Source organism: Meleagris gallopavo, chromosome 5 (genome assembly GCF_000146605.3).
Source record: "Meleagris gallopavo isolate NT-WF06-2002-E0010 breed Aviagen turkey brand Nicholas breeding stock chromosome 5, Turkey_5.1, whole genome shotgun sequence".
NCBI lineage: Eukaryota > Metazoa > Chordata > Aves > Galliformes > Phasianidae > Meleagris > Meleagris gallopavo.
In genome coordinates, this window is record NC_015015.2 from 28,961,439 (window position 1) to 28,988,984 (window position 27,546).

At 33.1% G+C, this 27,546-nt stretch overlaps 1 protein-coding gene across 3 annotated transcripts; it reads right to left on the bottom strand.

Moving 5' to 3' along the window:
- Positions 1–2,314: 2,314 nt before the first annotated feature.
- STXBP6 (syntaxin binding protein 6) lies at positions 2,315–25,949 on the bottom strand. Of its 3 annotated transcripts, none has more exons than XM_019615679.2 (5): positions 25,871–25,949; positions 20,720–20,850; positions 18,719–18,884; positions 7,014–7,171; positions 2,315–4,400 (listed from the first exon to the last, which is right to left on the bottom strand). In XM_019615679.2, the coding sequence occupies exons 2-5, from the start codon at positions 20,762–20,764 to the stop codon at positions 4,377–4,379; spliced, it is 393 nt and encodes a 130-aa protein (XP_019471224.1). In that variant the 5' UTR covers positions 20,765–20,850; positions 25,871–25,949; the 3' UTR covers positions 2,315–4,376. The 3 variants fall into 3 exon arrangements, with proteins under 3 accessions (XP_019471224.1, XP_019471222.1, XP_019471223.1); XM_019615677.2 differs by lacking the exon at positions 25,871–25,949 and adding an exon at positions 23,104–23,173; XM_019615678.2 differs by lacking the exon at positions 25,871–25,949 and adding an exon at positions 22,978–22,993.
- Between the last annotated feature and the right edge of the window lie 1,597 nt (positions 25,950–27,546).

Genomic DNA, 27,546 nt, shown 5'->3' on the forward strand with positions numbered 1-27,546 from the left:
ATCCAATAACGCAACAGGAGGTTTTAAACACCAAAAGGACAAGGGAGGGCAAAAGATGTTACTACGTGATGGTCTTAAAATATGAGAGGTTAACCGTGGAGCTATCTCTCTGGATGAGGGAGTTGCAAGTGAGATAATAGGACAGAAAATTGTTATTGAATATGGGAAGACTGTACAAAAGCAGGAAAAAGGAAAGACAGCCAGAGTTGTAGAGGAAGCCACAAATAACCTCGTACATTTACTGTGTCACACAAAAACAGAGGGGAGGATCCTATGAAGCATCACCAGTCAAGGAATGTGAAAACATATCCTTCCTCTTTCCACCTCCTTTTCCTCTGATAGTGCCATTGCAATATAAAACAGTGTTATATTAAAATCACTTCTACTGAGGTCTCTAATATAAGTTAATTAGCAACAACTAACAGTTTACAATGCTTTCCCCATGAGTGCATGCTAAGAGGAATGAAACCTTGTCTGGCAGATAAATGGTAACTATCTCAACCATTTGTCTTACAATCCTGTATGTACAGCTATTATTTCAGTTAGACACTGGCAGCTCTACAATTGTTTATAGTCTCAGTGAAGAATAGTACCTGACAAGCTGTTTGAGTGCTCCGCTTCTTAGCAGACCTATTTCCAGCTTGTCTGAAATGCTGAAAAACAGCACATGGGAAAGCAACAAAAACAGATATCCAGATGACCTAGGGTACTCATTTCTCCATACATACTTTTTAAAAACTACTCAGGAACACTCTAAAGAAATTTTGCAACAAAAAGCTGGTTAAATCACACATGGTACCCCAGTGACTTGTGAGAAAACACCAATCACACTAATCACTACCACTGCTGTTCTTTTCCCTGGGCACTGTTTGGCTCACTTGAGCTTAGTGAATACCAAGTAGGTTTTACTCATATCCGCTCACCAGCGTAAGTGATTTTTATGAAAAATACTAAGATTCAGAAAAGAGTCAGTGTGGTAAAACTGATTTTAAAAATGTTCAAACAATGAACCAAATATTTTTTATTCTTGCAGGATACATTTACAATAATGAGCTGCATTACACTAGATGAATTACAATAGGAATTATTAAAAAAATGCTCGTCTGATTAATATCTGTTCTGATCCACCAGAGAACTATTTCTTTTACTGCAAGTTTCATTCAGCTTGGACATCAAGCATGTATATGACATTGAATAGCAGATAGACGACAAACATTCTAGCAATTTTTTTCCTAAAAATGTACTTCAATCATTTGATTATATTTGACTACAGGGCATTTTGAGATTAGGATCTTAGAACCCCAAGGTATTATTAAAAAAGTAAGATAGCGGCAGAGTCAGTTCATACTTGATATAATTCTACAAGCAGCCCTCATTTTAATATATGGAGTTGCTTCTATGTGTTTATAGAACATCACCCTCATAGTTTTGTATTCCCATAACTCAAGGTGAATTTCTTTTGTAGACTGGTGAAAGAAAGCAATAACAATTTGTGAGTAAGCATTTTAAAGCAAACAGACAAAATAAACAATTATTTTATCCTGTATCATTTAGGTAGAATAATTACTTGTGTTAAGCAGGGTCTGAAATGTCCTTCTACTTAATTCCCATTACTTTTTAAGGAATTATTATCACAGTATTCTTTATAAAAACAGATTTCATCATTCCAGTGAACACTAGAAGAACTACATTTCAGCAGAACTGAACAAAAAGTTAGAGTAAGAAGAAAGAGAGCGTTATTTACAAATCATTTGTTTTTCAAGTAGACAACAAAAATAATCCAAGGACAGTTTTGTTTTGACCACATTTTAAGTATTTAATGACCAAAAAAAAAAAGAAAAGGATTTCCAATAATTACACAAGAGTGCAGGTCCCACTTTTTGTTTTCCCAGAATGGCACAAAATTGCTACATCTCTGAGAACTTTTGAGGAATTGGTTACATAGATACCAGCAACTATTACAATTTTGGTAAATCATAGGAAAACCTACCAACATTTCAGGAGCACATTTTTGTTAATATTTCACATAATGCACAACTTTTTCTAGACTCAAAAATAGTCTTTTAAGACAGAATTTGCAGCACAGCAGTTTCAACTATAACAATGATTATTTTTTTCTTTGCAGAACTTTAAAAAGATAAACTATTGATGTTGTTACAATTTACAAATACATTCTTTTATTTGAAACATTAACCTGAATTATAGTATATGTTATGTACATCACTATTTAATAATACTATGTTGTATATGCTACAAACTGATTTCCAGGAGCAAATTGCAATGCTATAAGATTTATCTATGTATGGACATTTATACACCTTCTTTTTTTTTTTTTGTTTTCTTTTTCTACAAACTACCAAATCTAGTAGTTAAACGAACAGCAAGAAGAAGGTGAATACATAAATAACCCTTTTTCCTTCATTTGGTAACACTATGTTACTTAGAATTTTGATAGTAAATGGCTTTTTATGGCTGGATAAAAGTCCTGAGTTATGATACATAACACAATACTATTAACTGGAGAATATACAAAAAAATCCTGAAGAACTGTCATTGGGATTAAAGCAGTGTTTTAGAGCAGTTGAACTCACAAAAGATCTGGAACTTAGCAGTGCAACTGTGACCTTGACCTTTTCAGCAGAAATTCATGTAAAATCTGAAAATCTATTTATATCTCAATTTGGACAATTCTTATCAATTTAATGATGCTAAATCTGTATAAATGATTGTATGGTACTACATAGATGACAACTATATGCCTTCTGTCAGTTTTCAGTGTACAGTTAAATAACAAGCATCATAGAAAACAGCTTAAATTATTTAAAAAATAGATGTACATTTTGAATGTAGCTATAAGAATGTCATGTCTTAAAGTTTTCCTAAAGACAAATATCTTTTTATAACATGAGTATTTCCAAGACAGAACTTCAGTTACATCAGCTTGTGGTAATTAAAGTATTCTTAATTTTGACAGAAGATTTTATCTTTTGTCAAGCACTGCTTGGAGGACTTTAGATTGTTTAAAGTGTCATTAACAATGGAAATATCTTATTCTACATTGAAAATGAAAACCAAAGTGCATTCATTTAATGCCAGCTCTCTGGCTCTCCAGTAAGATGAGGACAAAAGTTTCTGAGGTGCATTGCTTTTAAAGTGCATGCATCTCCAGAAGATGAAGACTGAAATTTCTGCCAAGATTTCTGTTTCTTAATTTGAGAAGCATGTTTGAATGTTATAAAAATATTAAAAAACAGCTTTAAGGAAAAAAAAGAGTAACCTGTTTATCTTTGTAAAAGAATATAATACGAATATTGCATACAGTGAATACAGAATGAAGTAGGGAGTCACACTTCCGGTGGTAATATACACTGAAAACTGATGCTCAAACTAAAGGTATGATTTTACTATACCAATACACACTTTTTAAAAGCATCTATTTTAAAAATCAGATGATCAACTAAAAAGAAGATAATTCTTATCAATTTTCTGAAAAGTATTCCCTAAAATTTTTACTGTAACATTCATGAATAACCAATGACATGGAAAACAGTGCGTTCTCTTTTACATCCCTCTTTAACTAGAGAAGCACAGGTAAAAAATAATATGAGATGATTTTACACCAGATTGCTAGACACTAGATTATTTTTGAGGCACAGCTATATGTATAGATTTATCATTCTCTTTTTTCCTCAATTTTGAAACATCACACATACATTCACTGTATGTTTCTTTCATTTTTCTCTTCAAACAATCCATCTGGAAGTTAAAATAGAAATATTCAAAATGCAGCACTGGAAACAGATTCCCCTATGAAATTCAGATACGACCTTCGGAATGCTGGTGTTGGCACATGCAAAACTGGGTAGGCTAAACAAGTTTTCTGTTTCCCAAGGCAATATCCTCCACCACAGTTAAATCCTCATGTGTTTAATTCCAACATTCATATTCTGCTGATGCTTCATAAATTCAAGAAATGTGTACCCCTTCTTTGGATTTTATTTCTGCATGCATGTCTGCACTTAGTTAAAATATTCTTCTATGCAGTACCAGGAAGGAGTACTGGGGAAGAATATTACTGTTTTAATCCAGATCAACTTTGTCATTTGGTCCAGCTCCCCTGTTCGCTTTAGCTCCTGTAATAAACAGAAATAGAGGTACAAAGTACTGCAAGATTGTGTCGCAGTATTACAAAAGAGAAACAAAATGTAAGTCAAAAAGGTAGAAAAGCAACATCTTTTCCTGCATGGAAACTGAAAGAATGCATCTCCACTGAACTGGAAGGAAAAAAAACACACACAAGTCTTCATCTCCTGCAAAAACTGCTGAACCTAGGCTTTTCAGTTTCTTTCGAGAATATTTCAACTTCGGGCAGTATCTCAGCATTTGTGCTTCATTGCAAGCTGAAAAGAAAAAAGAAAAATGAAATAAGGATTTATTTGCTTTCAGAGCTGTGTTTCCCAGTGTTCTATTATTTTGCTTTACATGATGATGGCTGTGTGTATAAGCAAGAGCCTAGAAATGGAGGCACACGTAATAAAAGTAATACCAAATTATTTGATTAAGTCCAATGTGTAATTCTATACAGGTAATTTAAACAGTTGTTCAGCAGCTCTGCCATTACACAATGATGAAAAAGGATTGTCTTTCTGCCTTTGCAATTACTGAATATTTCAATTCCAAGTAATAAAAAATGGACTGAAATCTGGTAATAAGAGGGATAAGGCAAAGCTAAAGCAAGATGAATGCCATATAAAAACTGCAGAAAAACTGATTTTGCCAAATCAAGTAAAGAACTTTGTTTTAAATTTCATATAATATAAAAATGATATCTGTAGATAACAGCATGCTGCAGAAAGATGAGATGATTGAACCCTCTAGGAAGCTATTTAGAAAGCAAAATCAGTACATGCAGTTAAAATTTCCTAATTTCCTGACAGTGATCAATAAATGACTCAAACTGAAGTGATAGAAACCTTTTATACTCAAGCACTATTTTTGAAAACTCTGGTTTGTAGAGACATACTGGATTAAATTTCAACATATAAAAAGTTCAACTCAACACCCTAAAAATCAGAGATTTTTCAGGAAAATTATACTTTAGTAAGCAAATCTGACAGCAAATATTTTTATACAGAATCTGACCTTCTGTGTAGTCACCAGCATAGGCAATTTTTCAGAGAGAAAGAAGGTGAAAAAAAAAAACTATCACGAGGAGAATTTGATAGTTACCCTGAACTAAGTTCAAGACTTTACGTAAGTCAGCCCACTCTGTATAGTATACTGGTGCTGGTGCAAACTAGTTTTTTTTTTTCAGCCATCAAGTGACTAAGATATGTTTTAAACAAGCTAGAAAGATCACTCCCGTGCCTTGAATCTTCTACCATCTGCATGATATTGCATATATCTTAAAATAGCTTGAGACATAGCCAAAGTAACATCCAGACATGCACAAATTAAGCTGTAAGAGAAATTCTTATTCAGTCATAATACTATAGTGATGAAATTAATTATGGGCTGACAATTTTAATTTTTATTCTTTACTGAAGGCAACCTTTAGCTGTTGTAAGGCAATCAAAACAAAAACTCTGATTTGCTTAAAATTGTTCACCATTTCTGCCAAAAATCAAGTCTTCCTAATAAAATACACTGCTGGGTAGCTGTCCTACGCATTTTTGTGAAATAACAGATGCAGAATTGCAGAACTACTGCACCTCTTATATGCAATTTAAGGTTTAGGGAAACAATACAGAAAATATTTTAAGAAAAAATATTGCAAAAACCATATTATATTTAATAAGACTTATCCTTGCATTCAAAAAGATGACAATTATTTTTTTGAGGAAGTTGCTCTGTGTTCATGACTGTGTAAGAGAGAAATTTGTATAGATCTGAAAAGGAACAATCCAAGATTTCTAGCACTAACGTACTAGAAATGTAATACTAATTACTAGAAATGTAATAAAGAATCATAAAATTACTGAAGTTGGAAAAGACCACTAAGACAATCTAGTCTGTCAACCCATTACCACTATTATCCACTGTTCCTTAGTGCCACATCCACTTTCCTTCAAAACCTCCAGTGGTTACTCCACCACTTTGCTGAGCAGCCTATTCCAATGCACTACCACTCTGTGAGAAGAAATGCTTCCTAATATCCAACTTGTGCATCCTCTGGCGCAACTCATCCTAAAGGATTGTTTGGCATATATACAATAAAGCCAAAAGCCTTTTATCCACCAAGATGTAGGCCAGTTTCTTTCTTTTACGATGAAAACCAGACTCATGCAACAAGTACATAGGTTTTGGAAGCCCAAGGAAGATGTGCTAAAAGGCAAAAAATTTATATTCTTAGTACTAACTAGAATTATATAAGTGCTTTAAAGTGGAGATAGTGAAATTAATCTGACCAAAAATACCATGTCTTAATTTAGCATTAGCTACCAGTACATCAAACAAGTTACTTTTTTCTGAGTTATAAGTACCTTTTTTTTGTAATTACTGGGATGGAAATAATTGGATAATACAACTGTAACCCTTTATCTTAAGGTCTGATCTCTTCTCCAAGGAGTTTGGCTACAGATCCATGCACAGAAGAAGTTAAAAAGCAGAAATCACTAAAATAAGGAACAGTTACAAAGAATCACAGAATCCTTAGAGTTGGAAGGGATCTCATGTGGTTCACCTGGGCCCACTGTCAAGCCTGTCTAAGATCCCTTTGGATGGCATCCTGTCCTTCTGGTGTGTCGACTGCACCCCACAGCCTGGTGTCATCAGCAAACTTGGTGAGGGTGCACTCAACACCACAGTCAATGTCATTGATGAAGATATTAAAGAGTATTCCTCCCAGCACCGACCCCTGAGGGACAGAACTTATCTCCAATGAGTGAGATAGCGAGAAAGCAAAGAGATCATAAACAGTGACTGACTGCAATTCTTTCAAGACCTTCCTACCCTCTCAATAAAGGAATGTATGACTTTTACCTACTGAGAACCTTATTCTACCAAAATCTTACCTTGTGTGCAGTTTCTGCAAACTGCTGAGCACTGTTTTTCAGTTCCTCCGTCTTTTCTTCTGCTCGACCTAGTCTTTCACCACGCTCATTCAAAGCCTGACTTGCCTTCTGTACTGCACTTGTCACACTGTCCGCAGCTGAATGGAGTATACTGTTTCCTGCAATATCAAAATAAACAGTTAGAACACACACACACACACACATATATATATGCATATGTTTTGCATTAAATTCAAGTGCTTTAATTTATAATGTCCTAGAGTGAATGCGTCATTTGCCACTTTATCATCTAGTCACATTTTGGATAGTGGGATTAGTTATGGTAATCAGTGAAACCATATTACTTGTAAGCTATAAAAAAACACCATACTACATTGTAATACTTGAAGAGTATAAGGAAGCAGTGGACACAGGTTAACTATGAGTTGTTTTTTTAGCCTTATACTCTTATATTATTTCAGAAACTTACTCTAATGAATCACAACTTCTTTCAAACACTCTCATCTTAATATAGAGTAACTTTTTTTGAAACAGTCACACTGTTTCACGGAATAATAAAATGGTTTGGGTTGGAAGGGACCTTTAAGATCATCTAGTTCTGCTATTGTTAGGGATATCTCCCTCTAGACCAGTTGCTCAAAGCCCTGTCCAGCCTGGCCTTGAATAGAAGGGAGCAACCACAACCTCTCTGAGCAGCCTGTTTCAGTACCTCACCACTCTCACAGTAAAGAACTTCCCCCTGACATGCAGCCTAAATCTTCACTCCCTCAACTTCAAACCGTTTCCCCTTGTCCTGCAGTTGTCAACCCTTTCACAGAGTTGATTCCCATCCTGTTTGTAGGCTCCCTTGAGGTATTGAAATGCTGCAATGAGGTCACCCCACAGCCTTCTTTTCTCCAAGCTGAACAAGTCCAGTTCCCTCATCCTGTCTTCATAGGGGAGGTGCTCCAGTCCCCTGATCATCTTCGTGGCCCTCCTTTGGACCCTCTCCAACAGCTCTCTGTCTTTTTTGTACTGGGGGCTCCACACTAGGACGCAGTATTCCAGATGGGGCACAAGAGCAGAGTAGAGGGGGATAAAACAGAAGAGCTTATTCTCTTTGGTGGAGGAATTGCTGAAGAATGTTTATGATATGTACTACATTACAAACTGAAAACTCCTCACACAGTGTTGCACATTTTAAATATGAACTAGTATATATTAAAATACACATATGACAAAAACGTGCATTCTACCCTTTTACCTTTTCAGCAAAAGGACTAGTAAAATATCGGCTTTCTCCAAATTGTTGGTATGAGAATTCTGTGATGTCTTCTAATAGAACTGCAAAAGCTTTAAAATTTTAATCTACATTACAATAATTACTTGTCCAGACATCTACAAAGTCACTGTGAGAGACAGAAAATCAATACAGGTAGAGTAGGTAAAGTATTAACTACTGGGCACATCATCAGTGCTACTTTTCTGAACTGCCTCTGAATATTGTATTCGCACAGTCTCTTCACAGCATTAAACACAAATATATAACATTTAAATTCTTTATGCTGGTAAAGGTATAAAATTAGCTCAACAGCAATTTGAACATTCAAATTGAAAATTGAGCAGCACAGTAAATTTTTGTTATAACAGAGTTTGCTGTTCTTATGGACATATAAAGACAGCTTTAAATCAACACAAACCAACTGCCTTTACTATCAATCTGAGAGGTATGACTACTTAAGAATAACCACAGGTTAACAAAACCCAAACACTACAATGAATGATTATTTTGCTACTAGTTTCATTAGGAAAATCAAGAACAAAAGATTCATTGAGTCTAACCAAGCAGATAATACCTTTTTCCTTAGAAACAGCAAACAAACACTGAATAGTGAAACCAGAGCTTGCTCCAGATAGCCTACGAAACAACAGTGCAAACTACACACATATAAACTCTTGAGAAAAATAACCACCTTGCAATTTTGATTAACTAAACCAGAACTATTATCACAATATGAAGGTATGGAAGGGACCCGACAATCTACCATATACTGATTCGTGGAAGATGAAATACCAATCTGAGACCTCCTGATAATATGTCTATCAATATTGCTAATGCTACACACATTAGTAATTAAAAATTAAATGTGTATAAGATATGGAACATCGACAGAATTCTTTGTTTTTGCACAGAACAAAGTAACAGCATTTAGAAAATAAAATTGGTACTATAACTAAAGACATGAATATCTAAGAATATTGTGAGCTGCAATTTCTTAAGACATAAGTGGAAGTTCATCTTTTCCAGCAGTCTCTGTTTAGCCTCTGAGAAGTTTGGTTATAAAATCAATCAAATCACTGTGTATGTTTTCTTACTTCAAAGTTTCTCAGTCAGTTGCTACTTTGTTCATAGCTTGCTTGTTTAAAGCCAGTTCCACTAATTTTCTTGGAAGCTTATTTTGGCTTTTGTTCAGGTCATATTTCCTGTAAACAGGCATACTAGGCAATACTGCATTGGAAATAGTTTCCCTTTTTTTTTTTTTTTTTTTGTGGAGTGATTTAAGGCCTCTTGTACCTCTTGTACAAATCAGTGCTGGTTTTCTGTGATAAGACTTTTTAAAAGCTCTCAACTCTGCCTGTTGCTTTGTGCAGACAGAAAATGTCCACTGAATTCAAGTGAAGCAAAGTATATGGAGAATTTCATAAAACTCATAATCATCTAAAGCCTTAAAACTTGTTGGAGAATAGAAGTTAACAGATTGCTGACCTGAAATGTAGGCAAACAAAGAAACAAACAATCCTATACTGTATATGAGCAACACAGAAACTCATATCTAAGTAGTCCACTGAATTCCATCAGTTTATTTCTAGAGCACACATAGGTGGTTTCTGATATGATTGACTATGCTTTGTTCTTACATTAGTATCTCTAACTAGTAACATTTGTACTAGATTGACTGGAGAAACATTCCTATGAACTGCATTGCTATCACATAAAAATTCTTCCTATAAAATGCAAAACTTTCAAGCTGTTTTACAGGAATTGATTACCAACATTCCAAATTTTTGGACAAGTTAGTTCTGTGACTGAACACCAAAACTGCCTGAACTGCACCTACTGAGAAGAAAATATTTAAATTTATTTCAACCAATTTGAAATAAATTTATTTCAACAACCAAAGTGGCACAGAACCACTTTAAAAAAATACATAAAATAAACAAGTAGACATGCAAAAACTGCCATTAACTTTTTTGCCCTTCCTCTTTATAAAGATTTCAGGACTTCTAATGATCTTCAAGGTCAGATGCAGAATTTGCTCAACATAAAGCTTTCAACAACTTCTCACATAACGTCTTGGGAAAGATTTTGTAACATTTGCAAGAGGAGAAAAACACCAAAAAACTGGTACGGGTGAACTGATGTTCTCAAATAAACTTGAACAGAGAGTAGAAAAGTTTTCATAATTTACCATTTTATGAAACTGCTCTTTTATTAAGAGCAAAACAGAGCTTTTTATTTTTTTTTAATGTAGTAGTATTTGCTGACTTACAAAGTGGAGCAAATAAATACTGCCAGATAACATAGGAAAAGTATGTATTCAGACTGAGTATGATCTAAAATAGCATGTTAATGTTAATTTCTAATATAAGCAAAATGTGTACGTTTATGTCAATTTTGATACAAAACTATCAAGAAGGATACTGGGTTTAATTCAGTATTTTTCAACAAAAAATTTGCTATTAAAAACGCAGAAACATACTACAAATTTATTTTCAGTTGCTCAAATGATTGGCTTAAAGAGATAGAAAAATTTATGTATGTATTAATAGCTATGATATTTTGTCTTATCTGAAATTGTCTTCTCATCTGAAAAGGAATTTAACATTCAGATTTTCAGATCAATTAATAGCTATGCAGTTTTCAGTAATCCTTTTTTTAAACTTTATTTTATTTTTTAAGCAAATCAGACATTTTGTTTTGAATTTTTGCTGCAGAACTTAAACTTCTGGAATTAAACTCTTCTTTTTCCTTAGAAAATTCAGTTAATGACTTGTGTAATTATACATAATGCGTCAAGTCCAAAGGTGCAGAAACAGTGGAAGGGCAGCTGTCTTTGTATGAGTGCTTTAGACCAGTTATCCTGGAGGACTTCCTGATGAAGAGACACTGAAGAAACAACATTTTCCAGGAAGCACTAAAGCTCCTGCCAACTTCATTTTTAAGTTTTGGTTCTTATGATAACAAACTATTTCAGAGAATACATAAAAAAGTGCATTCTTAATCCAGCATACAGAGTACCTGAAAGATATACAGACTCTATCATCAATCAACATGGAAATCAATCGATTTAATGAACTAATTTGTGTCCTGAGATACCATTATTGTTTGCATGATTTGTTTTAACATACATTCATAAAAAAATTCATCACATTCTCTATTAACCATGCAAAAAAATATTTCATTTCAACCCAGATTTTTATATGTACATCACTGGTAAGACTTTACAGTCATTGATTGTAAACACAGGCATTTAATTTTTAATTGTGCGTGTATTTAGCAGTTACCTTCTGTTCTGAGAAGGAAATAATTGTGATTATTTACAGTAATTAAGAAGCTCTTTCTACTACACCAAAACAACATATTTCTTTTTAATAAGCTATTTATGCTTACTATTGATCTGCAATAAAACTGGACTTGCATTACTAAATAAAGTAAGGTTAAAAGAGTAACAGTGATTAGTTTAAGTTCACGAACAAGACCAACTGTAACACGACATATCTACTCTTTACACCCATGCATACTATTTTCACTACTATATACTGAAGTCACTAAAAGTTCAACATAAATTTGGAAACAGGGATTATAATTGAAAAGAATGACTTTATCTTCACTATTTCATGTTTTGCTAACTGTCTGTGAACTCATCATCCAAGACAAAAGGCCATTGCACCATTAAAATATCCAATAAAAAAATGAAGGTCTTGAGGGAGATAAATATGCTGAAAAATTAAATTTTCAGTTAAGAAATGATTCCCCTTCCCCAAAGAAGCTGTATCTAAATTCTTCACTGTGGCTTGCAAAATCTTAGACATAGAAACACTGGACTGTCTTATACTACTCTTGCTGATTTTCTTGGTAGAATGTCTTAATTTCCATGAAAACTGTTCCCAAGATTAGCTGCACATTTGCAGGTTCCCTATACAACAACTGGACTTTTCCATTGTCTTCTTGAATCTGCAGTTGTAAGTTCTAAGTTCACAGCCAGAAAATTCATATTGAACAAAAGGCCGAAGTCTGAACAGAAAACAAGAATTTTCAGGCAGATCAGTATCTAAGCAAACACATGGGTGTTCAGATGCAGGTGGCAATGCTAGCACAAAGGTGTCAGATTTCACATCTTTTAGCTTGTATTGATCATATTACATCAAAATTTCTGTGCTCTCAAGTCACAGATCAGTGTTTTCACCTCTGTAAAAATCTGACTCTGCATGGGAAAGTAGCGTAAGTATCAGAATAAGAAGTACTCTCAAATTAAGAATTACTACATTGGTTTCCACAGTTTTGATGTGGGGTAGGTAACTTCTTTTGACAAACAAATCTTTTACTACTCTTTAATGCCAACGATGGTTCAAAGTAGCTTTGAATAGAAAAACACAGATAAATCTTGCGTGCTATTTTGAAGTAGAGATTTTTAGATACAACCAATCATATTTAATACGTGCATCTAATTCAGTATTACATCTAAAGTATATAATTCAAAGAAAAAAAAAATAAAATGAGTTGAAGTTCACAGTGAATTAAGAGGAAACTATATGATTCCTGCAGGGTGGCAGGGGAAATCTGAAAGGTATTATTGAACTTTATACTAATATATGACCTGATCAAGTCAGAATGACAATGACTTCCCTAAGTGCAAGTTTAAGTCAACACTTGAGAGGACTCCAAATTCCTGTTGAAATCCATAGTTAGCTATAAAGCATCATTTCAACATTAGTTCTTTAGATGGAGGGAAGGAGAGAAGATGGAAACAAAAGACACTGTTTATATAGGTGCACACACACACACGTTTAAACTGAGGCCTTCCTAAAGAATCAAAGAAATCTTTTGATGTTATATCTTGTCAGTGGTCTGGCAGTGGAGAGAATATGGAAAACGCTGTGTAAATTCATCAACTACATATCCTTTCAACGAAGAAACATTTCTAAAGGAATACAGAGATGAGACCAATGACTTTACTAAATTAGTTCATAGTCTGATAACAGCACAAGATTTACCAGGATTAGTAGTTATAACTGGTCTTTCAGTAGTTTGGACTAGCTGCTAATGTACACCTTCAAAAATAGTAAAGCTAAGTATTTTTAGGAATTGTTATTTCAGATTTGATCAGACTCTGCCCCTGGAAATCAAAGCAGTGATTCATCCCTATCAAACCTCCTCTCTCTCAAAATGTCAGGTTCCATCAGCTGCACAGAAGAAATACAATGCATTGTCTACACTGAGTGAGGGTTATGCAAAAGCAATCTGTTTTGAATTTTATGAGTGAGTTTACATACTTTGAAGACAAAGATGTAAAATCAATAAATTGTATCCTAGGAGAATTACCGTCATAGCAAACTGAGCATTCTGAAATGGCCATCAAATTAATTTCTCTTCAGCAATTTTCTTTAGGGATATACATATCAGCTCCCAGGAATACTGCAATAATGTTACAAAGTTCTTATCAATAATACCATTAATTTGTAAGTCTGTGCAGTTGTACTTCATTTGAAATATAACAACATTTTAAGCTGGAGTATATGGTATCTCGTGATCACTGAACTGCAGCAGTGGAACCATACTTATTGCTGTAGATTTCTATTGTGATTGACATTCAGCAACTGATTTCTCTGTCAACTCTATTTTTATAGGCTGCTCATTTTCTTCCACAGAAGTATTTTTCAGGCAGAACTTTAATTAAAAAAAAAACAACAAATAAACAAACAAAACCCAACCAATACTATAGAAACTTGCAAGCAACAACAGAAAATAATTTAAATTTAAATGCAGGTTCTTAGGAAAAAACCCACAAAAGTAAGACAAAAGCAGAGACAGACACACAAAATAAAAACAAGCATAGAGCTCAAAGATGATGGAATGCACTACTAACGCTATATAGCAGTTCAGTAGAATTGCATTGTAAGCCAACTGTATTTTCTTTACCAAGGAAAGAAGAACTGCAAGTAAGAAAACAGAACTGTCACAGTGGATCAGGTTAGTGCTTTGACTACTGCTTTATCTACCAGTATACATTACTGCCTTCTCAAGGGGTCTTACTACAACAGTAGGTAAACTAGAATGAATACACATAATGAAGCCTTCTCCTAAGGCTCAATACTTATTACTTTTCTTGACCAGCAGAACAAGTGCTTCCAAACTTTGTACATTATTACAGATGAAATTAATCATTATTTTATTAATCCTTTCAATATTTTTACATAAGCAGCACACTAAATGGTTTGCCAAAGCTATGTTCTTTTTTCTTTTCTAACCTTAATCTGTCTTAATCTTTCTTATTAATAATAAATGTTAAATTTAAAAAGATCGGATACTGTTTATAATTTTTCAACAGTTACATTCAGAAACTTTGTTATCTTCTAGGGTTCAATATTATCATATAGTTCTGATGCCCCACCTTTCTCTGCTGAAATCAAAAGTTTAGCAAAAGTTGCTGAAATTAGAAAAATACAGAAATCAGAAATCAACAGTTAAAAACTAGAAAATACATTGCACAAATATGAAAAGTAAAATTGACAAATCATTGATGCATTTCTTAAAAAATTACCTTCTGTATTTCCAGTGTACTTCTGTTGATGTTTTTAAACATTGGCATCGATGCTGGGACAGGATGTTATCACATTGAGGATCAGATATAAAGAAAGGAATTCTTAACTTGAATCGATTCCTTGTTACTCTTTTTCTTACTCTTTTCCAAACTGAGAAATTTAAACTTAGTTTTATACTTGAATTTAATATTTTCATATAAATCAGGACAATTCCAAGTTAGTATTTTCAATCTAACATCTAATAGATATTAGATAACATTCTAATACAAATAAAAAAGTCTACTGACCAGAAAATTTACTATTATCAATTAGATGAAAAACACAGAACTACATTCTGGCTCAGTTATCTCAAAATAACAAAATACTATTAAAAACAAGTGATAGGTTTTTTTTAATACATAGATAAATTTTGTCACAGTGCTTTCAAATTAATTCACAGTAATGGAATTAATTTACAAGTACAAGTCTGTAAGGGTCACATGGTCAAGAACACAGTTTTTAAGTGACTATCGGGTAAGAAGCTAAAGCAGTAAGTATCAGATATTTGAAAGAAAAGAGACCAGGAGATTCAGTCTTCCTTCCCATCCTAATTCCTAATTTCATGTGTCTTCTAAAGTCATTCATTCAATTTGAACAGTAAGAAGGAAGCCAATACACATTTACTCGGTCTCAAATGGCTTATTCCACCATATATCACTCATGAGCATCTCTTCTAATTCATAAAAGGTATCCAGATAACACAAACAAAGTATTTTGCCTTAAAGCTGACAGTTTACTAACAAACTGCAAAACTTCTGTGAAATCTACATTCTGAAACTTCCAGTCACAGTTGGCTTTCTAAAATATGACAGAAAAGTTGAATTCAAATTGGCTTTTTCATGTAGAAATTTCATCCTCAATTAAACCCAAAGAATTAATGAAAACATCATGAAGTCCTATTCCTTGATATCTGAAGCTAAGATGAGTCAATAGCTTACAAAAAAAGAAACTCATTACCATTTCACACTGGCAATATATTCTTAGAGAAGAGTGATCCACTAATAATTCTTGTCAGTTGTCCTAGAGAAAAGGTTACACAGGCAAAGATGTAATTTATTTGGGTTCTAAGGATATTTTAATTAATTTGACAGAATAACTACAGCTTATAGGACAAAGCTTAAAAAACAAACAAAAAAAATTGCGAGATCATCACCTTACTTCCACCTGTCTTCCTTCCTTCTGCAGTTCTAGTATGTGTCTGAAGGTGGCAGCAATTGTTTATCATTATAGTCTTGGAATTTATGTTTGTTTTTGTTTAGTTTTGTTACTAACAATTTGTGTAACACAACGATACCTCAGATTAGATGCATTACAGTGTTACTACCCACACATTAAAACATACAGAATTGAAAAGCAGTTCCTATTATAATAAGTAATAATAATAAAAAAAGACAACTCTCTCCTCCCAAATAAATGCCTGCCTTTCTTCTCTTCTACAAAGCATTATCTAGAAACCTAATGTAAGGCACAGATAGCTCTCTTCCTCCAAGAGAGGAACTTGAAATATTTAATACAAGATAACACTGGGAGGTATCTTCTACTTACAGTCTTTCCAAATTTGAATTTGCTCTGTTCTAAGAATTAGCACCCAAAACTTTCACTTGATCACACTATCACTGTAATTACTAATATCATTAATCAAGTTACAGAAAACACTCCACAGACTGTATCCTTACTTTATACTCAATAAACAGTAAAGCAAAACATGGCTTGGGAGATAAAGATTCAGGCTACTGGAAGCAAGGTTTTGTGTGTATGGCAAGTTAAAATGAGGAAGTAAATAGAGAGGGTCTGCATTTCACAGAAGATGACAACAATTCATTTAAAACTAAGCTCTTAGGTAATTTCTGCAGAAACATATATAGCATGAATTTCACTTTCTTCATTCCTGCCCTTTAGGAAGGCACAAGACTCAATCAGCAAGCTTGTAAACAAATCCTTCAAAACTACTTTCATCTTTGGTTCCAGCTGAGAAAAAGTTCAGTGGTTTGTTGTTTTTTGTTATCTGAAAATAAGCAATAGTTACAAGATACACATTATATATATAATGTAAATATCCATAACATTACACAAGTGTATGTTTTAATAATAATTAAAAATAATACTGGAGTATTAGAAAATAAATTAACAATCCAGTATGAAATTGCTGTGTACATTCCTCAGAAAGAACAAAAGAGTATCACTTAAAATACAAGGGCTGCCATCATACAGGAGATAAGGTGGCATGCTTCATCTGTAACATGATATGCTTCATCTATAAACTGACAACACTGATGTTTCAAAATGCTTTGAATCTATTGTTTTGGTTAACTACTAGGGTTTCAGAACTGGATTTAGTTTATGTGAAGATATATCATTTATATATATATTTTTTTTTTTGCATACTCCGCTACAGTGTATATATGTATATGCACTGTATATGTATATACAGTGTACATATTCCAGTCACAATGAGTTTGAAATCTGTGACATATTTCACTATTTTCCATAAAGATATCTGATACTACAGGTTTCAGACTGTTTAAAAGTTGCTATCACAGTCATTTGTTTGTTTTTACTCAGTGCAGGAAGAATGTTTCCACTAGATACATACATTTTGAAATTTTAAATATAATGTAAACCAAAAGCTTTTGAAAATGATGGGAAGATTAGTGAAATAGGAAGAAAGAAAGGGAGCTTAGAAGAAAATTCAGTGTCTCTTCTCTTAGTCTGAAAGGACACCAATAGAAAAAGGATGACTGACAGAAAAATTTTGACTGCAAAATTAGTAGTAACATCACTGTGGTCAGCTAAAATACATTCTAGAGATAATTCCTCCTTTTCCAAGTTTACTTTTGGTGTTTTAGAACAAAGAGGTGGCAAGAGAAAGCAACACCCAAAAAAAAAAAAAAAGAAAAAGAAAAAAAGCATTTAAGGTGAGTGCCTTAAATCTTAAGAAGATTCAGTTCTTACACTGCAGGCAGGAAAATATGCTGAAGTTGTAGTAGAAGAGAATTACTAGAAAGAACTGAGTAAGAATCAGCATAGTTGTACTTCATGTCTACTAGGCGAAAACAAACAAACCCACCCCTAAGTGGATCTCTTATACAGATTAGCAACCTCAAATTTCAGACTCATTTCAGAAAGAGAGAAATAACATTGTATTCCAGCTGAAAAGAATAGACAAAGTGTAAGAGGTTTTAAGTTTTCTGTTCTAGAGCCAATAAAAAGGAGATTATTTTCAGAAATCAGGAAACAACTAAAATCTACCCTCTAAAGGTTTAACTTCCTAAACAATGTTTAGTGAAGTAAATAAAAATCCTCCCCCAAAGTAGTTTATATTATTTGGGAAGTGTATGGTAAAGCTACCACGCAGTGACCAGATTTTACTTTTTTTTTTTTTTAACCTGATATATCCCCTCTAGGATGCAAATGAGTTGTGAAATGTAACAAAACCCTTCACGGATTTCTGCCAAAATCAAATTAAAGGAGTTGGCCCCAGTGATGCTTATGGGTCCCTTCCAACGCAGGATATTCTATGAAATTTCAAAATCCATATAGGAAATTTAGTAATAAGCACTTTTGGGCATGCTTGTATTAAATTATATTGTAGAGATGTCCTCTGCTGCTGTGGGTAGGAGGAGACTTCTCAGAAGATGAGTAGTGAATATTACCTCTTAAATTAAGTATTTGAGAAACAAAGACATTGGAAGAATTTGAAGAGATGTTTGATGGTGAAACCTACAATTTCATTACTGTCAATTAGCATATTCAAACTCATGATATCAAAGTATAGATAAGCACATTTAAACACAGAATAACTCACATGCAAACCATCATTTCATGTCCACATTCTCAGAATACTCCAGTTTCAATTGACTTACCTCCAATAATTTTAGATTGGCAGTTGATAAATTCTGGCTTCTTGTCTGTAAGATATCGCTGACATGTGTGATGAAGAACCTGAAAGAATGTGCATTTTTCTGAAGCTGTGCTTGCTACCCATTGGTCAAAAGCATTTTCAAATTGTAAATCAAATTCTGGGGAATCCTAGAAGAAAGAATACACAACTGTTATTCCAGTTTCATGAATGATTTGAAAAAAGATTTCCAAAATGATTTTGGAAAAAAATTAAAAAGCAATTATGTTGGAAAAAAACAAACAAACAAACAAAAAAAACCCATTAAGATCACGTAACTTCAGATCACCCCAGGATTATTTTTTCTCCTGTATATTTTTGATAAAAACACATGCAGGAATTATTTTCTTATGTATTTTTAATGAGGAGTATTCAGCTAAGAAAAGAAATATCTGAAAACAAGAATATTTTAGACCAAATTATTAGAAGTTGGAATCTGATAAGAAATTCTTCTTAACTACAGGTATATAGCTACTTTTACCTTCTATATTAACATAAGGATTTTTGTTTTAATATGTTTAGCCATTCAGTCCAAAATATATTCTCATGCTGCATTATAGAAAATGTGGTTCTGGTCACTATATTTACCCAAAGAAAGAAAATAAACAGTAAGCCCTAGCCATTGTATTTAATTTATTATCATAAAGTGTTGTATAGATCTCGGGATAAAAGAACAAAAGATCACTTTCAGAACCAAGTAACCTCCAGCTCTGTACCTTGCAACAGCTGCCAAAATAGATGGATTCTATAAAAGCAGTGGTGCTATTGTGCTTAACAATATTCGCTAAAAATCATTTTGTAAACTAATCCAGTAAATATTATTTTGAATCAATGATACTGAACTATAGAAAAATAAGTCTGAAAGGAATGTCTAAGCTGAAGAACTTTATAGGACTTTCACATTGAATGTATTTCTAGATGCTATTTACAGAGCTCCTTTGCAGATTATGTGAAATATCTATATCCATATCTATGTCGTTACTCTCATTTTCACCATCCCTCTTATCCAAATAAAATTCTGCTTCCTGCTTTTCATTTAGCAGTGGCCCAAGAACTTAATATTTATTAGCAGGACTGTACTAAATTTAGTGCACCACTAAGATGCTTATTTGTTTGATCAGAGCACAACCCTGAAGAAACCAAGTGGGGTTAACCATAAACATTCTGCTGTACAATGAACACAGTAAATGATTTTGTTATCACACAATATTAGTCACATTGCTACCTTCTAATTCTGTTTGTATGACTACTGAAGATTTGCATTTATAAACATGTTAGTACAATTTTTCCCCAACAACTGAAGTCAGACTGCACATTCCACATTAAAAAAAAACAACAAAAAAAACAAAACAAAACAAAAAAAAGAAAACAGCGTATGTTTGAGGCAAAAATTTTGGAAACAATTCCAAAACTACTTAGTGGGTTTTTGTTTGTTTGAATTGATTTTTGTCTTAAATTAGTGGTCTTGTGAAACTGGCAGCTAAGGTACACCACAGCCCTTTGTACAGAAGGATAATCAGTGTGGAGGGATCTGAGGAGTGGACTGTCCTGGGGAAAGGTTCACAGTATTTCCAGAAACTTGAACCTCAGTAACCCCTCCTTTCTTTGCTTCTACTTACCGCCCTTACAACACAGCTGCATGCCAAAATGGAACCCAAGAGGCTTATAGATGAAGACAAGGCAAACACAGCTCTTATTTTTCTCTTTAAAAGAAATAACAGAGCAGGAAAAAGAGTATGGGAGACAGGAGGGAAGAAAGAAAATATCTGATTACGAGCTTTGGCCTCCTCTCATCTTTTCCATTAAAGTCTATTTCATGTACTCCACCAATTTATTTCTTGTTTGAGAATTTGCACTTAAACCTGTCTCTTATCTTTCCATTTACCTTTTGAATAATGAAAGACGCTTATTCCACAAATCAGTTATAAGAGCTCAGATTCCATTTTCTAGAACTGTTCAAACTTACCTGATTAGGATCAATACCGTTGACCTGGCGAAGCTGCTCAAGCATCCACTGCGTTCTCCTAACAAATGATGTAGAGCCTTCAAATTGCTTGACCTTTGTAATAGTTGCTTGCGCTGGTTTTTTGTTTGTCACTAAGCACATAAAAGAAAAAACACACAACAGTAATGGGCTGAATTTTTCAGAAATGTTCTGTTTAGTTCAATATATCAGTTAGTTGGTTTAACGGTTCTATCATTATATGTATATATGTATAATTCTATAATGTCCCCCAAAATTAAATACGTGTTGCTAATTCTGACATTAGAAAGCATTCTCTTTCATAGATAACATAGTGAAAAGTATATTCCTTATGAAAGATGACACAATTCCAAACAACCGTTATATAACTCAAGATTAGGCACATTTCAGCTCATGACAGTTTAAGTTGCCAACAGCTTATAAAAACCAGAATGAAAGCTAAGCTCTTTCCTTGTGAATTTTTACAGACAATTTAGCATTTTCATTTTCCCATCCTAACTAGCCATGGTTTCTCAAATACAGCTTGTTATTCATTTATCTCATCATTCACTTTTTTTCTTTTAGATAAGAGAACAAACACAGCAATTCCATGCACGCATATTTTCATATATTACTTTAATTATATTCAACTGTTACTTTAAGCTGATTTCCATACTGACAGTTGATTGGAAAAAAAACAAAAACAACCCACCATAGAGGTTTCTCTAGTCTTTTCAAAACATGCCAACACCTATGACATTCAGTTCCCAGTTTACATTCAACAGCTCTTAAAAGTTTATGCGCTTAGTGCAGCAAGAAAATAAAACCACAAAACCACAGAGAATCTGTGGAAAACATAAAAATCAAGGAACTAAAAATCATTCCATCTTTTTTCCTCAAATACTAGGTATCATAAATAAGAACAATCTTACATATTCCAAAGAAAACATATGTTAAAAAAATCCCAATATCATAGAATATAGTTCTGCTTTTGGGAATAAAGAGAAAGTTAATATTAGATAGTAAAGATAGCACATCCTTAACTCATCATTAAGTATTCAAAAAGTTAACACTAAATTCTCAACAGCAGGCAAAATACAGTAGACTTTCTCTGTAAACAAATACATTTTTGTGAGTATAATTACACATACTTTCAATTCATACAAAAAATTTTAAACCAATTTTAGGCACTTAATGCAATCACACTCACTATTATATTCGTATTATTTATCTGTTGCAGTTTTTTATGTGATTTCCAAAAGACATTGCTATTTCCAGTGAAAAGTTAATTTGTAGAAGCACTGTACTGCACAATCTATTAAAACTGGTCTGTCACTCATTTTTCACAATAAAACATATTCAGTTCAGTTTACATGATCCTCCATAAAGAGTAGCATTGGGAAAGGCCACTTTTCTCTTGGCTTTCAGATGCTGGCAGTTAAAAAAGAGTTTTTAAATAATCAAGTCTTAAATAGTAAGATTGGCTTTTTTTGTGTGCTCCTGTTACCCACATTCTCAGGAAAACTAACAAGACAAATCTGAAGGTATATACTGCATAAACTTTTGTACTCAGAGGACATATATACTGTAAATGTTGATGTAGTGATCAACATTCCACCGAGTTAAAAAAGCTAAAATTTTTTAGGATGAAAGTTTACTATTGCACAGGTCAGTGACTTGATGTTAAAGGTACTTTAGAATGGAATAGCAAATTCATATTAATATGAAAAAATCTTTTTAATATCTCAGATGTATTCTTTTTAATTGAGTCTGTGGATGTAAAAGCCCAAGAATCCTCATGAGAACTTGTTTTTAAAAAGAAATTCACATTTATGAAAAATTCAGTAGGTTAAAAAATAATTAGATATTAACATTTCACATGACAGATAACTGTTTATATGGAATTACTTCAGACTAGAAAACACAGATGGATTCAGTATATCGACTGGACTATTCATGAGAATATAATTAACAGATTATATATATATATATATATTTATATATATGTATTTATATATTATATATAGAACAGAAGTCTCTTAATCGACAGCCGAAAACACTGAGAATCAAAATTGTAAAGTACATGATTCAGAACCATGTCAGATCTTAAAGAGAGGAAATTAATGTAGTATATCAGTAGCAAAATTAGATAAGAGCTATTGAAATGCAAAAACTAGAAGTGAGATAAGTATTAAATATCAATTGATTTCTCAATGGTCTGTAGGTTCAATTGGACCACTCTGAATTAAGAAAAAAGTTACCTTGAGTTCAGTGACTTCAAGCTGTACTGGAATATTTTTCTGCAAGAAAAACAGCTCAACTCTGTAATTGAGCTGCAAAAAGCAAAACCTAACAATTAAACAAAGCAGAGATGACAGGCACCATACCTATACGTACGTTGTATAGACAGATTCTGCTTTTACTGCAAGTTTTCAAGACCATGAAGTAGAAAACAGACACAGTATTACATGAGCACAACACAAACTGAGGTCACTAGCTTTCTAAATTAATCCTTTTTAATATTTACTCACATCTTTTTGTCAACACCTGTGTTAATTTTGGCAAATTGAATTCACTGGGCTCAGTTCTGCTTATCTTCTACATGAGGCTGATAGAAGAAAGCTATCTAAGAGTGGCCCTAATTTTAGCATCTGTGGTATTATCTTTCTAAACATATCAGGCAATATTCTACTGCTGAATTATCTACTTGTTAAAAGAAAAAACTGTGCATACAATATGTAAGGCACATATAGGATTAATGCTAGCAGTACTGCAAAACAAAACATTCAAAAATAGGAAGAACTAGACAAAACAATTACTTATGTGTGATGAAATGGTATTTTTTTTTCCTTCAGAATCTCATGGATAATTGATTGTGAGGCTTACCAGCCTAAATTTGATTTCAACCAATTGCTCTGAAGGCTTCTACATGATATACTTTCTAATACTTTTGAAAACAGAGCTCATTTACTATTTCAAGGTGAAATATCATATTTTACAGACCTGACGGTGAGACACAGGATGTCAAAAACTCAGTAGACTGCTCAGCTGATTCCTATTTCTTATTTGAATAATCTAATTATTTACATTTCTCTACATAGTCCTTTTAATAATGAACAGATTTTCCTTCAACTTTTCAGTGAAAGCCTATTCTTCAGCTACTCTCAACGATTCCTGTTAGAGATAAACAGTTTAAAAAAAAAAACAACAACTTGATTAGATGAGATGACTAGTTCTATATCATCCATTCAATCAGTCTTGAAGAGACTTTGTTGTACAGAAGAATTTACAGAAGAATCTTGAGCATCTCAGTCATTGCTTTAAATAGAAATACAGCCTGAAGTCAGGAACTGTGACACTCCTGGAATACTGGCAGTTCTCCCTTTAGGTCTCTCACTTGTAATTACTGTGTGCAATGAAACAGACCTAGTTGCATTCTACCTTCTTTATCTAGTATTTAAGGAAAAGACTGGAATTTCTAGAACATTCTAAAAGCAGCTACCCAAAAGACTACCAAATATGCTTTAAAAATCTTCATTTATCCCGTGACAGGTTGACAGTAGTATGGCAGTCATTAAAGACACTCAGTCATTAAAGATGCTCCAGATGCTCAGAATCCCTGGCATCTGGAAGAGCATTTCTCACCAGCTGCCTTGCAAACTTCGCTTCCAGAGAAGCCACTGAGTATGCCTTAAATTGCAAATATAAGAAGAAAAAAATTGGAAGCAATTACATGCACCTAGCCACACACTTTTCCAGACAAGACGTACAGAAGTATTTACTGAATTTCTCACAATCTTTATCTTTACCTTAATAAAAGATAGTACTAAAATCATTTTTTGGTTTTAGTGATTTTTCATTTTGTGCTTGATTTTTTTTTCTAATAGAATATTAATCCTTCAAAATATCAAGTTGTAGTGTGGACAAAGCATTCTTATTAGATTCAATAAAATAGAGTTGTTTATACATTTAATTGAAGGGAACATACATTTATTAGTAAATTAAGAAAATGTCTGAGAATTCAACTTACAGCAATTACTGATGGAACAAATTAAGGACTATTTTACTTTAAAAAAACAAACAAACAAACAAACCCACAACAAAACAAACAGAAACAAACCCAAATCACACAGATGAAAACACATCACTAGATTAACAAATAATCAAAAAGCAATGAGCCAGAAAGAGCATTACTTCTGAAACTGAAGACACTACTATTTTGTATCACAAATAAAAATACATCACAGCATTATTTCAAACACATGGGTGAAATTTGAGAGGGATGCATTTAAGTGAAATATTTTTTCAAAAGAAAATTAGAGGCAGAAATAATTAATTTTAAATCCCACTGTGACAAAGTCAAGAAAGTCACTGCTTTAATGATTTGAAGAACTCTGAAACACACTTATTTGAAATCCAGACATAAGTTAGAATTCTGTACAACATGTGGCTGGAATCTTAAACACCTAATCAATATAACTTTTCACGCTGAAAGCTAAGGAAGATGAAAGTAATGGTCTAAATTCATTTCGTCTGCAGTCCAGAATACTTCATTTTTTTGGTCAACTTTCTAAAATATCTTTACATGTCTATCCTGTATGAAAATGACAAAATAACAAGAAGTGATAACTGTTTAAATATTTACGTTGAAATATTTGGCCTTGCAATAAAGTCTTAAGCAACATCTGTACTTGAAGTCTTGATTCTGGATATCTGAGTTCAGTTTCGAATGGTCTTAAAATTTGGATTAGTATGTATGCTAAATAACTTTTAAACTCTTAAGGTAATTAGTACTCATAGGACAAATGGTTTTTTTGCCTCACAAAATTTCCAATCATATTGTAGCATGTATCTAAAATCCTTAGTGACTGAAATAACTATTGAAGGGATAAATCAATGTACAAAGTCTTGAAGCAGTTAGTGATTGTTGCAACTGTTCACATTACAACAAGGTTATATTTATTTAATACCTGGAAACTATACAAGTGCTCTATTGTTCTTAGAGATTAATTTTTTAAGTAGTTCAACATTTTATTGCTTCTGTGTCTCTTGGTCTTGAGAAAAAGAAAGTAGCGCAAATGAGGTAAGATCACTAAAATATTACTTTTACTAAAGGTACTGTATATATGCATAGTACAATCCAAAACTACCCACCAATGTAATGTTCTGTCTCATCCTGTAGAGTTGCAGTGGATGTTTATCCCCCAGCTCATGAATAACCAGTAATGAAATTTGTGTAAAAATATCTGTTAACAATTAATGACAGGAAAAAAAAATAAGTCCTTTAAAATGCACTCAAGAGAGTCTAAGGTGACTCCAGATTTTATTAGGAAATAGATAAAATGAGTTATTAATATTATTGGCACAATTAAAAAAAAAAATTATTTTACAAGCCCATTCCCAAAGATAGAAAGTAGGTTACAAACAGATCGTGAAAGAAATCATTATTCCTCCATACTTTGCAGTTCTCCAGAGTTACATACAGAGAAGTTGCCTTTTCCCTGCAGAGTTCTGTTTGTGCAATTCAGTCTAATTCAGCAAGCCCCACTCTCAGCCTACAAGGAAGCAACCTCTTCATACACTTGTGAAAGCTCCTTGACTAAAATTCTGACAGGCAGAATTCTGGTAAACTATGGCTAGCAGTTAGTTTAATGATCTGGAGTTTCTGACCTCTGACCTCAGAACAACACTGACTTTCCTATGCCTCTAATTGCTTCCCCATCCTACAGTCTGAGTTTTCATATTCAGAGAATAAAGCAAGAGTAACTTCAGGGAAAGCCTCAAATGCTTAAGGAAACCCACAACATATCACTTTCTTCTAACTGTATAGAGTCTCAAAGAAAACAACACATCCCAAATTTTTCAAAGTAGCTTTGCAACATTCAGATAGCAGCTGAGGTTTAAGTAAGTTGGTGCATTCCAACATATTTATGTGTTAAATAATGAACCAGATACATTATATCACCTTATGACATGGACTTCTTGAAAGTTATTTATGGTCAGCTTCACATGGTAGTTGTAAGCTTTATTATCAATTTCAGCTTTGAGTTTGAATACAAAAATTTATAGTATTTTATATTTTCACACAGTAATTTCAATAATATACTGATTTAATATGGAGATTAAATTCCTCCTTATAGAACTTTGAGCCTTATCACTGTGGTCGTACAACTTCCTGCAAACCTGAGATCTGTTATGGTTCTCACACCTCAGCTATCTAAGGCAAGCAGCTGCTCTGAGGAGACAGTGATACTAAGTACACACACTGCCTCCTCCAGAATGAATTTCAGGTAGAGAAAGAAATATTTGCTCACAGCAGAAAATACCTAGTCTCACTAAGATTTTTGTAGTGTTGCATACAGTTTTGATAAGCTCATTTCTGCATGTATTTCTTAAAAAACTGAAGCTTTTTTTTTCCGTTTTTACCCCGGAAGTAGTTTGACAAAGAAGTGGAAGAGAGTTTCTTTTTCTATATATAGATATAATATAGAGACTCTCCTCTCCTCCTACTTCTATCTCTTACTAAAATAAATAGCTTATTTAGCTTGTTTTATTTTTCACACTAATTAATTTAAGTAACTATTTTCTTCTTTCTATATGACTAAGTTCTCTCTATCTGCTGAATAAAAAACCATAAATTTAAAAATATTATTAAAAATGAGTTAATCCCAAAAGATGGTTACTTAAATGTATGTGATAATTCTCCAAGAAGACTAGTCAAAACAGCTTAGTTGTGTCTTTGAAGGAAAAAAAAAATTGTTTTGGTTTTTAATATCTATATGATAACAAATATTTTATGTTGTGCAAGATAAGAAGAAGTATTCTAAGTG

Excerpts from the sequence above, each read along its gene's own strand:
- STXBP6 (XM_019615677.2), bottom strand. The coding sequence starts at position 23,158 with ATGGTCTTGAAAACTTGCAGTAAAAGCAGAATCTGTCTATACAACGTA. Across the intron at positions 20,851-23,103 it reads TCTATACAACGTACGTATAG|TGACAAACAAAAAACCAGCG; the intron begins GTATGGTGCCTG and ends TTATGTGCTTAG. Across the intron at positions 7,172-18,718 it reads CCAATCTAAAATTATTGGAG|GAAACAGTATACTCCATTCA; the intron begins GTAAGTCAATTG and ends TTGATATTGCAG.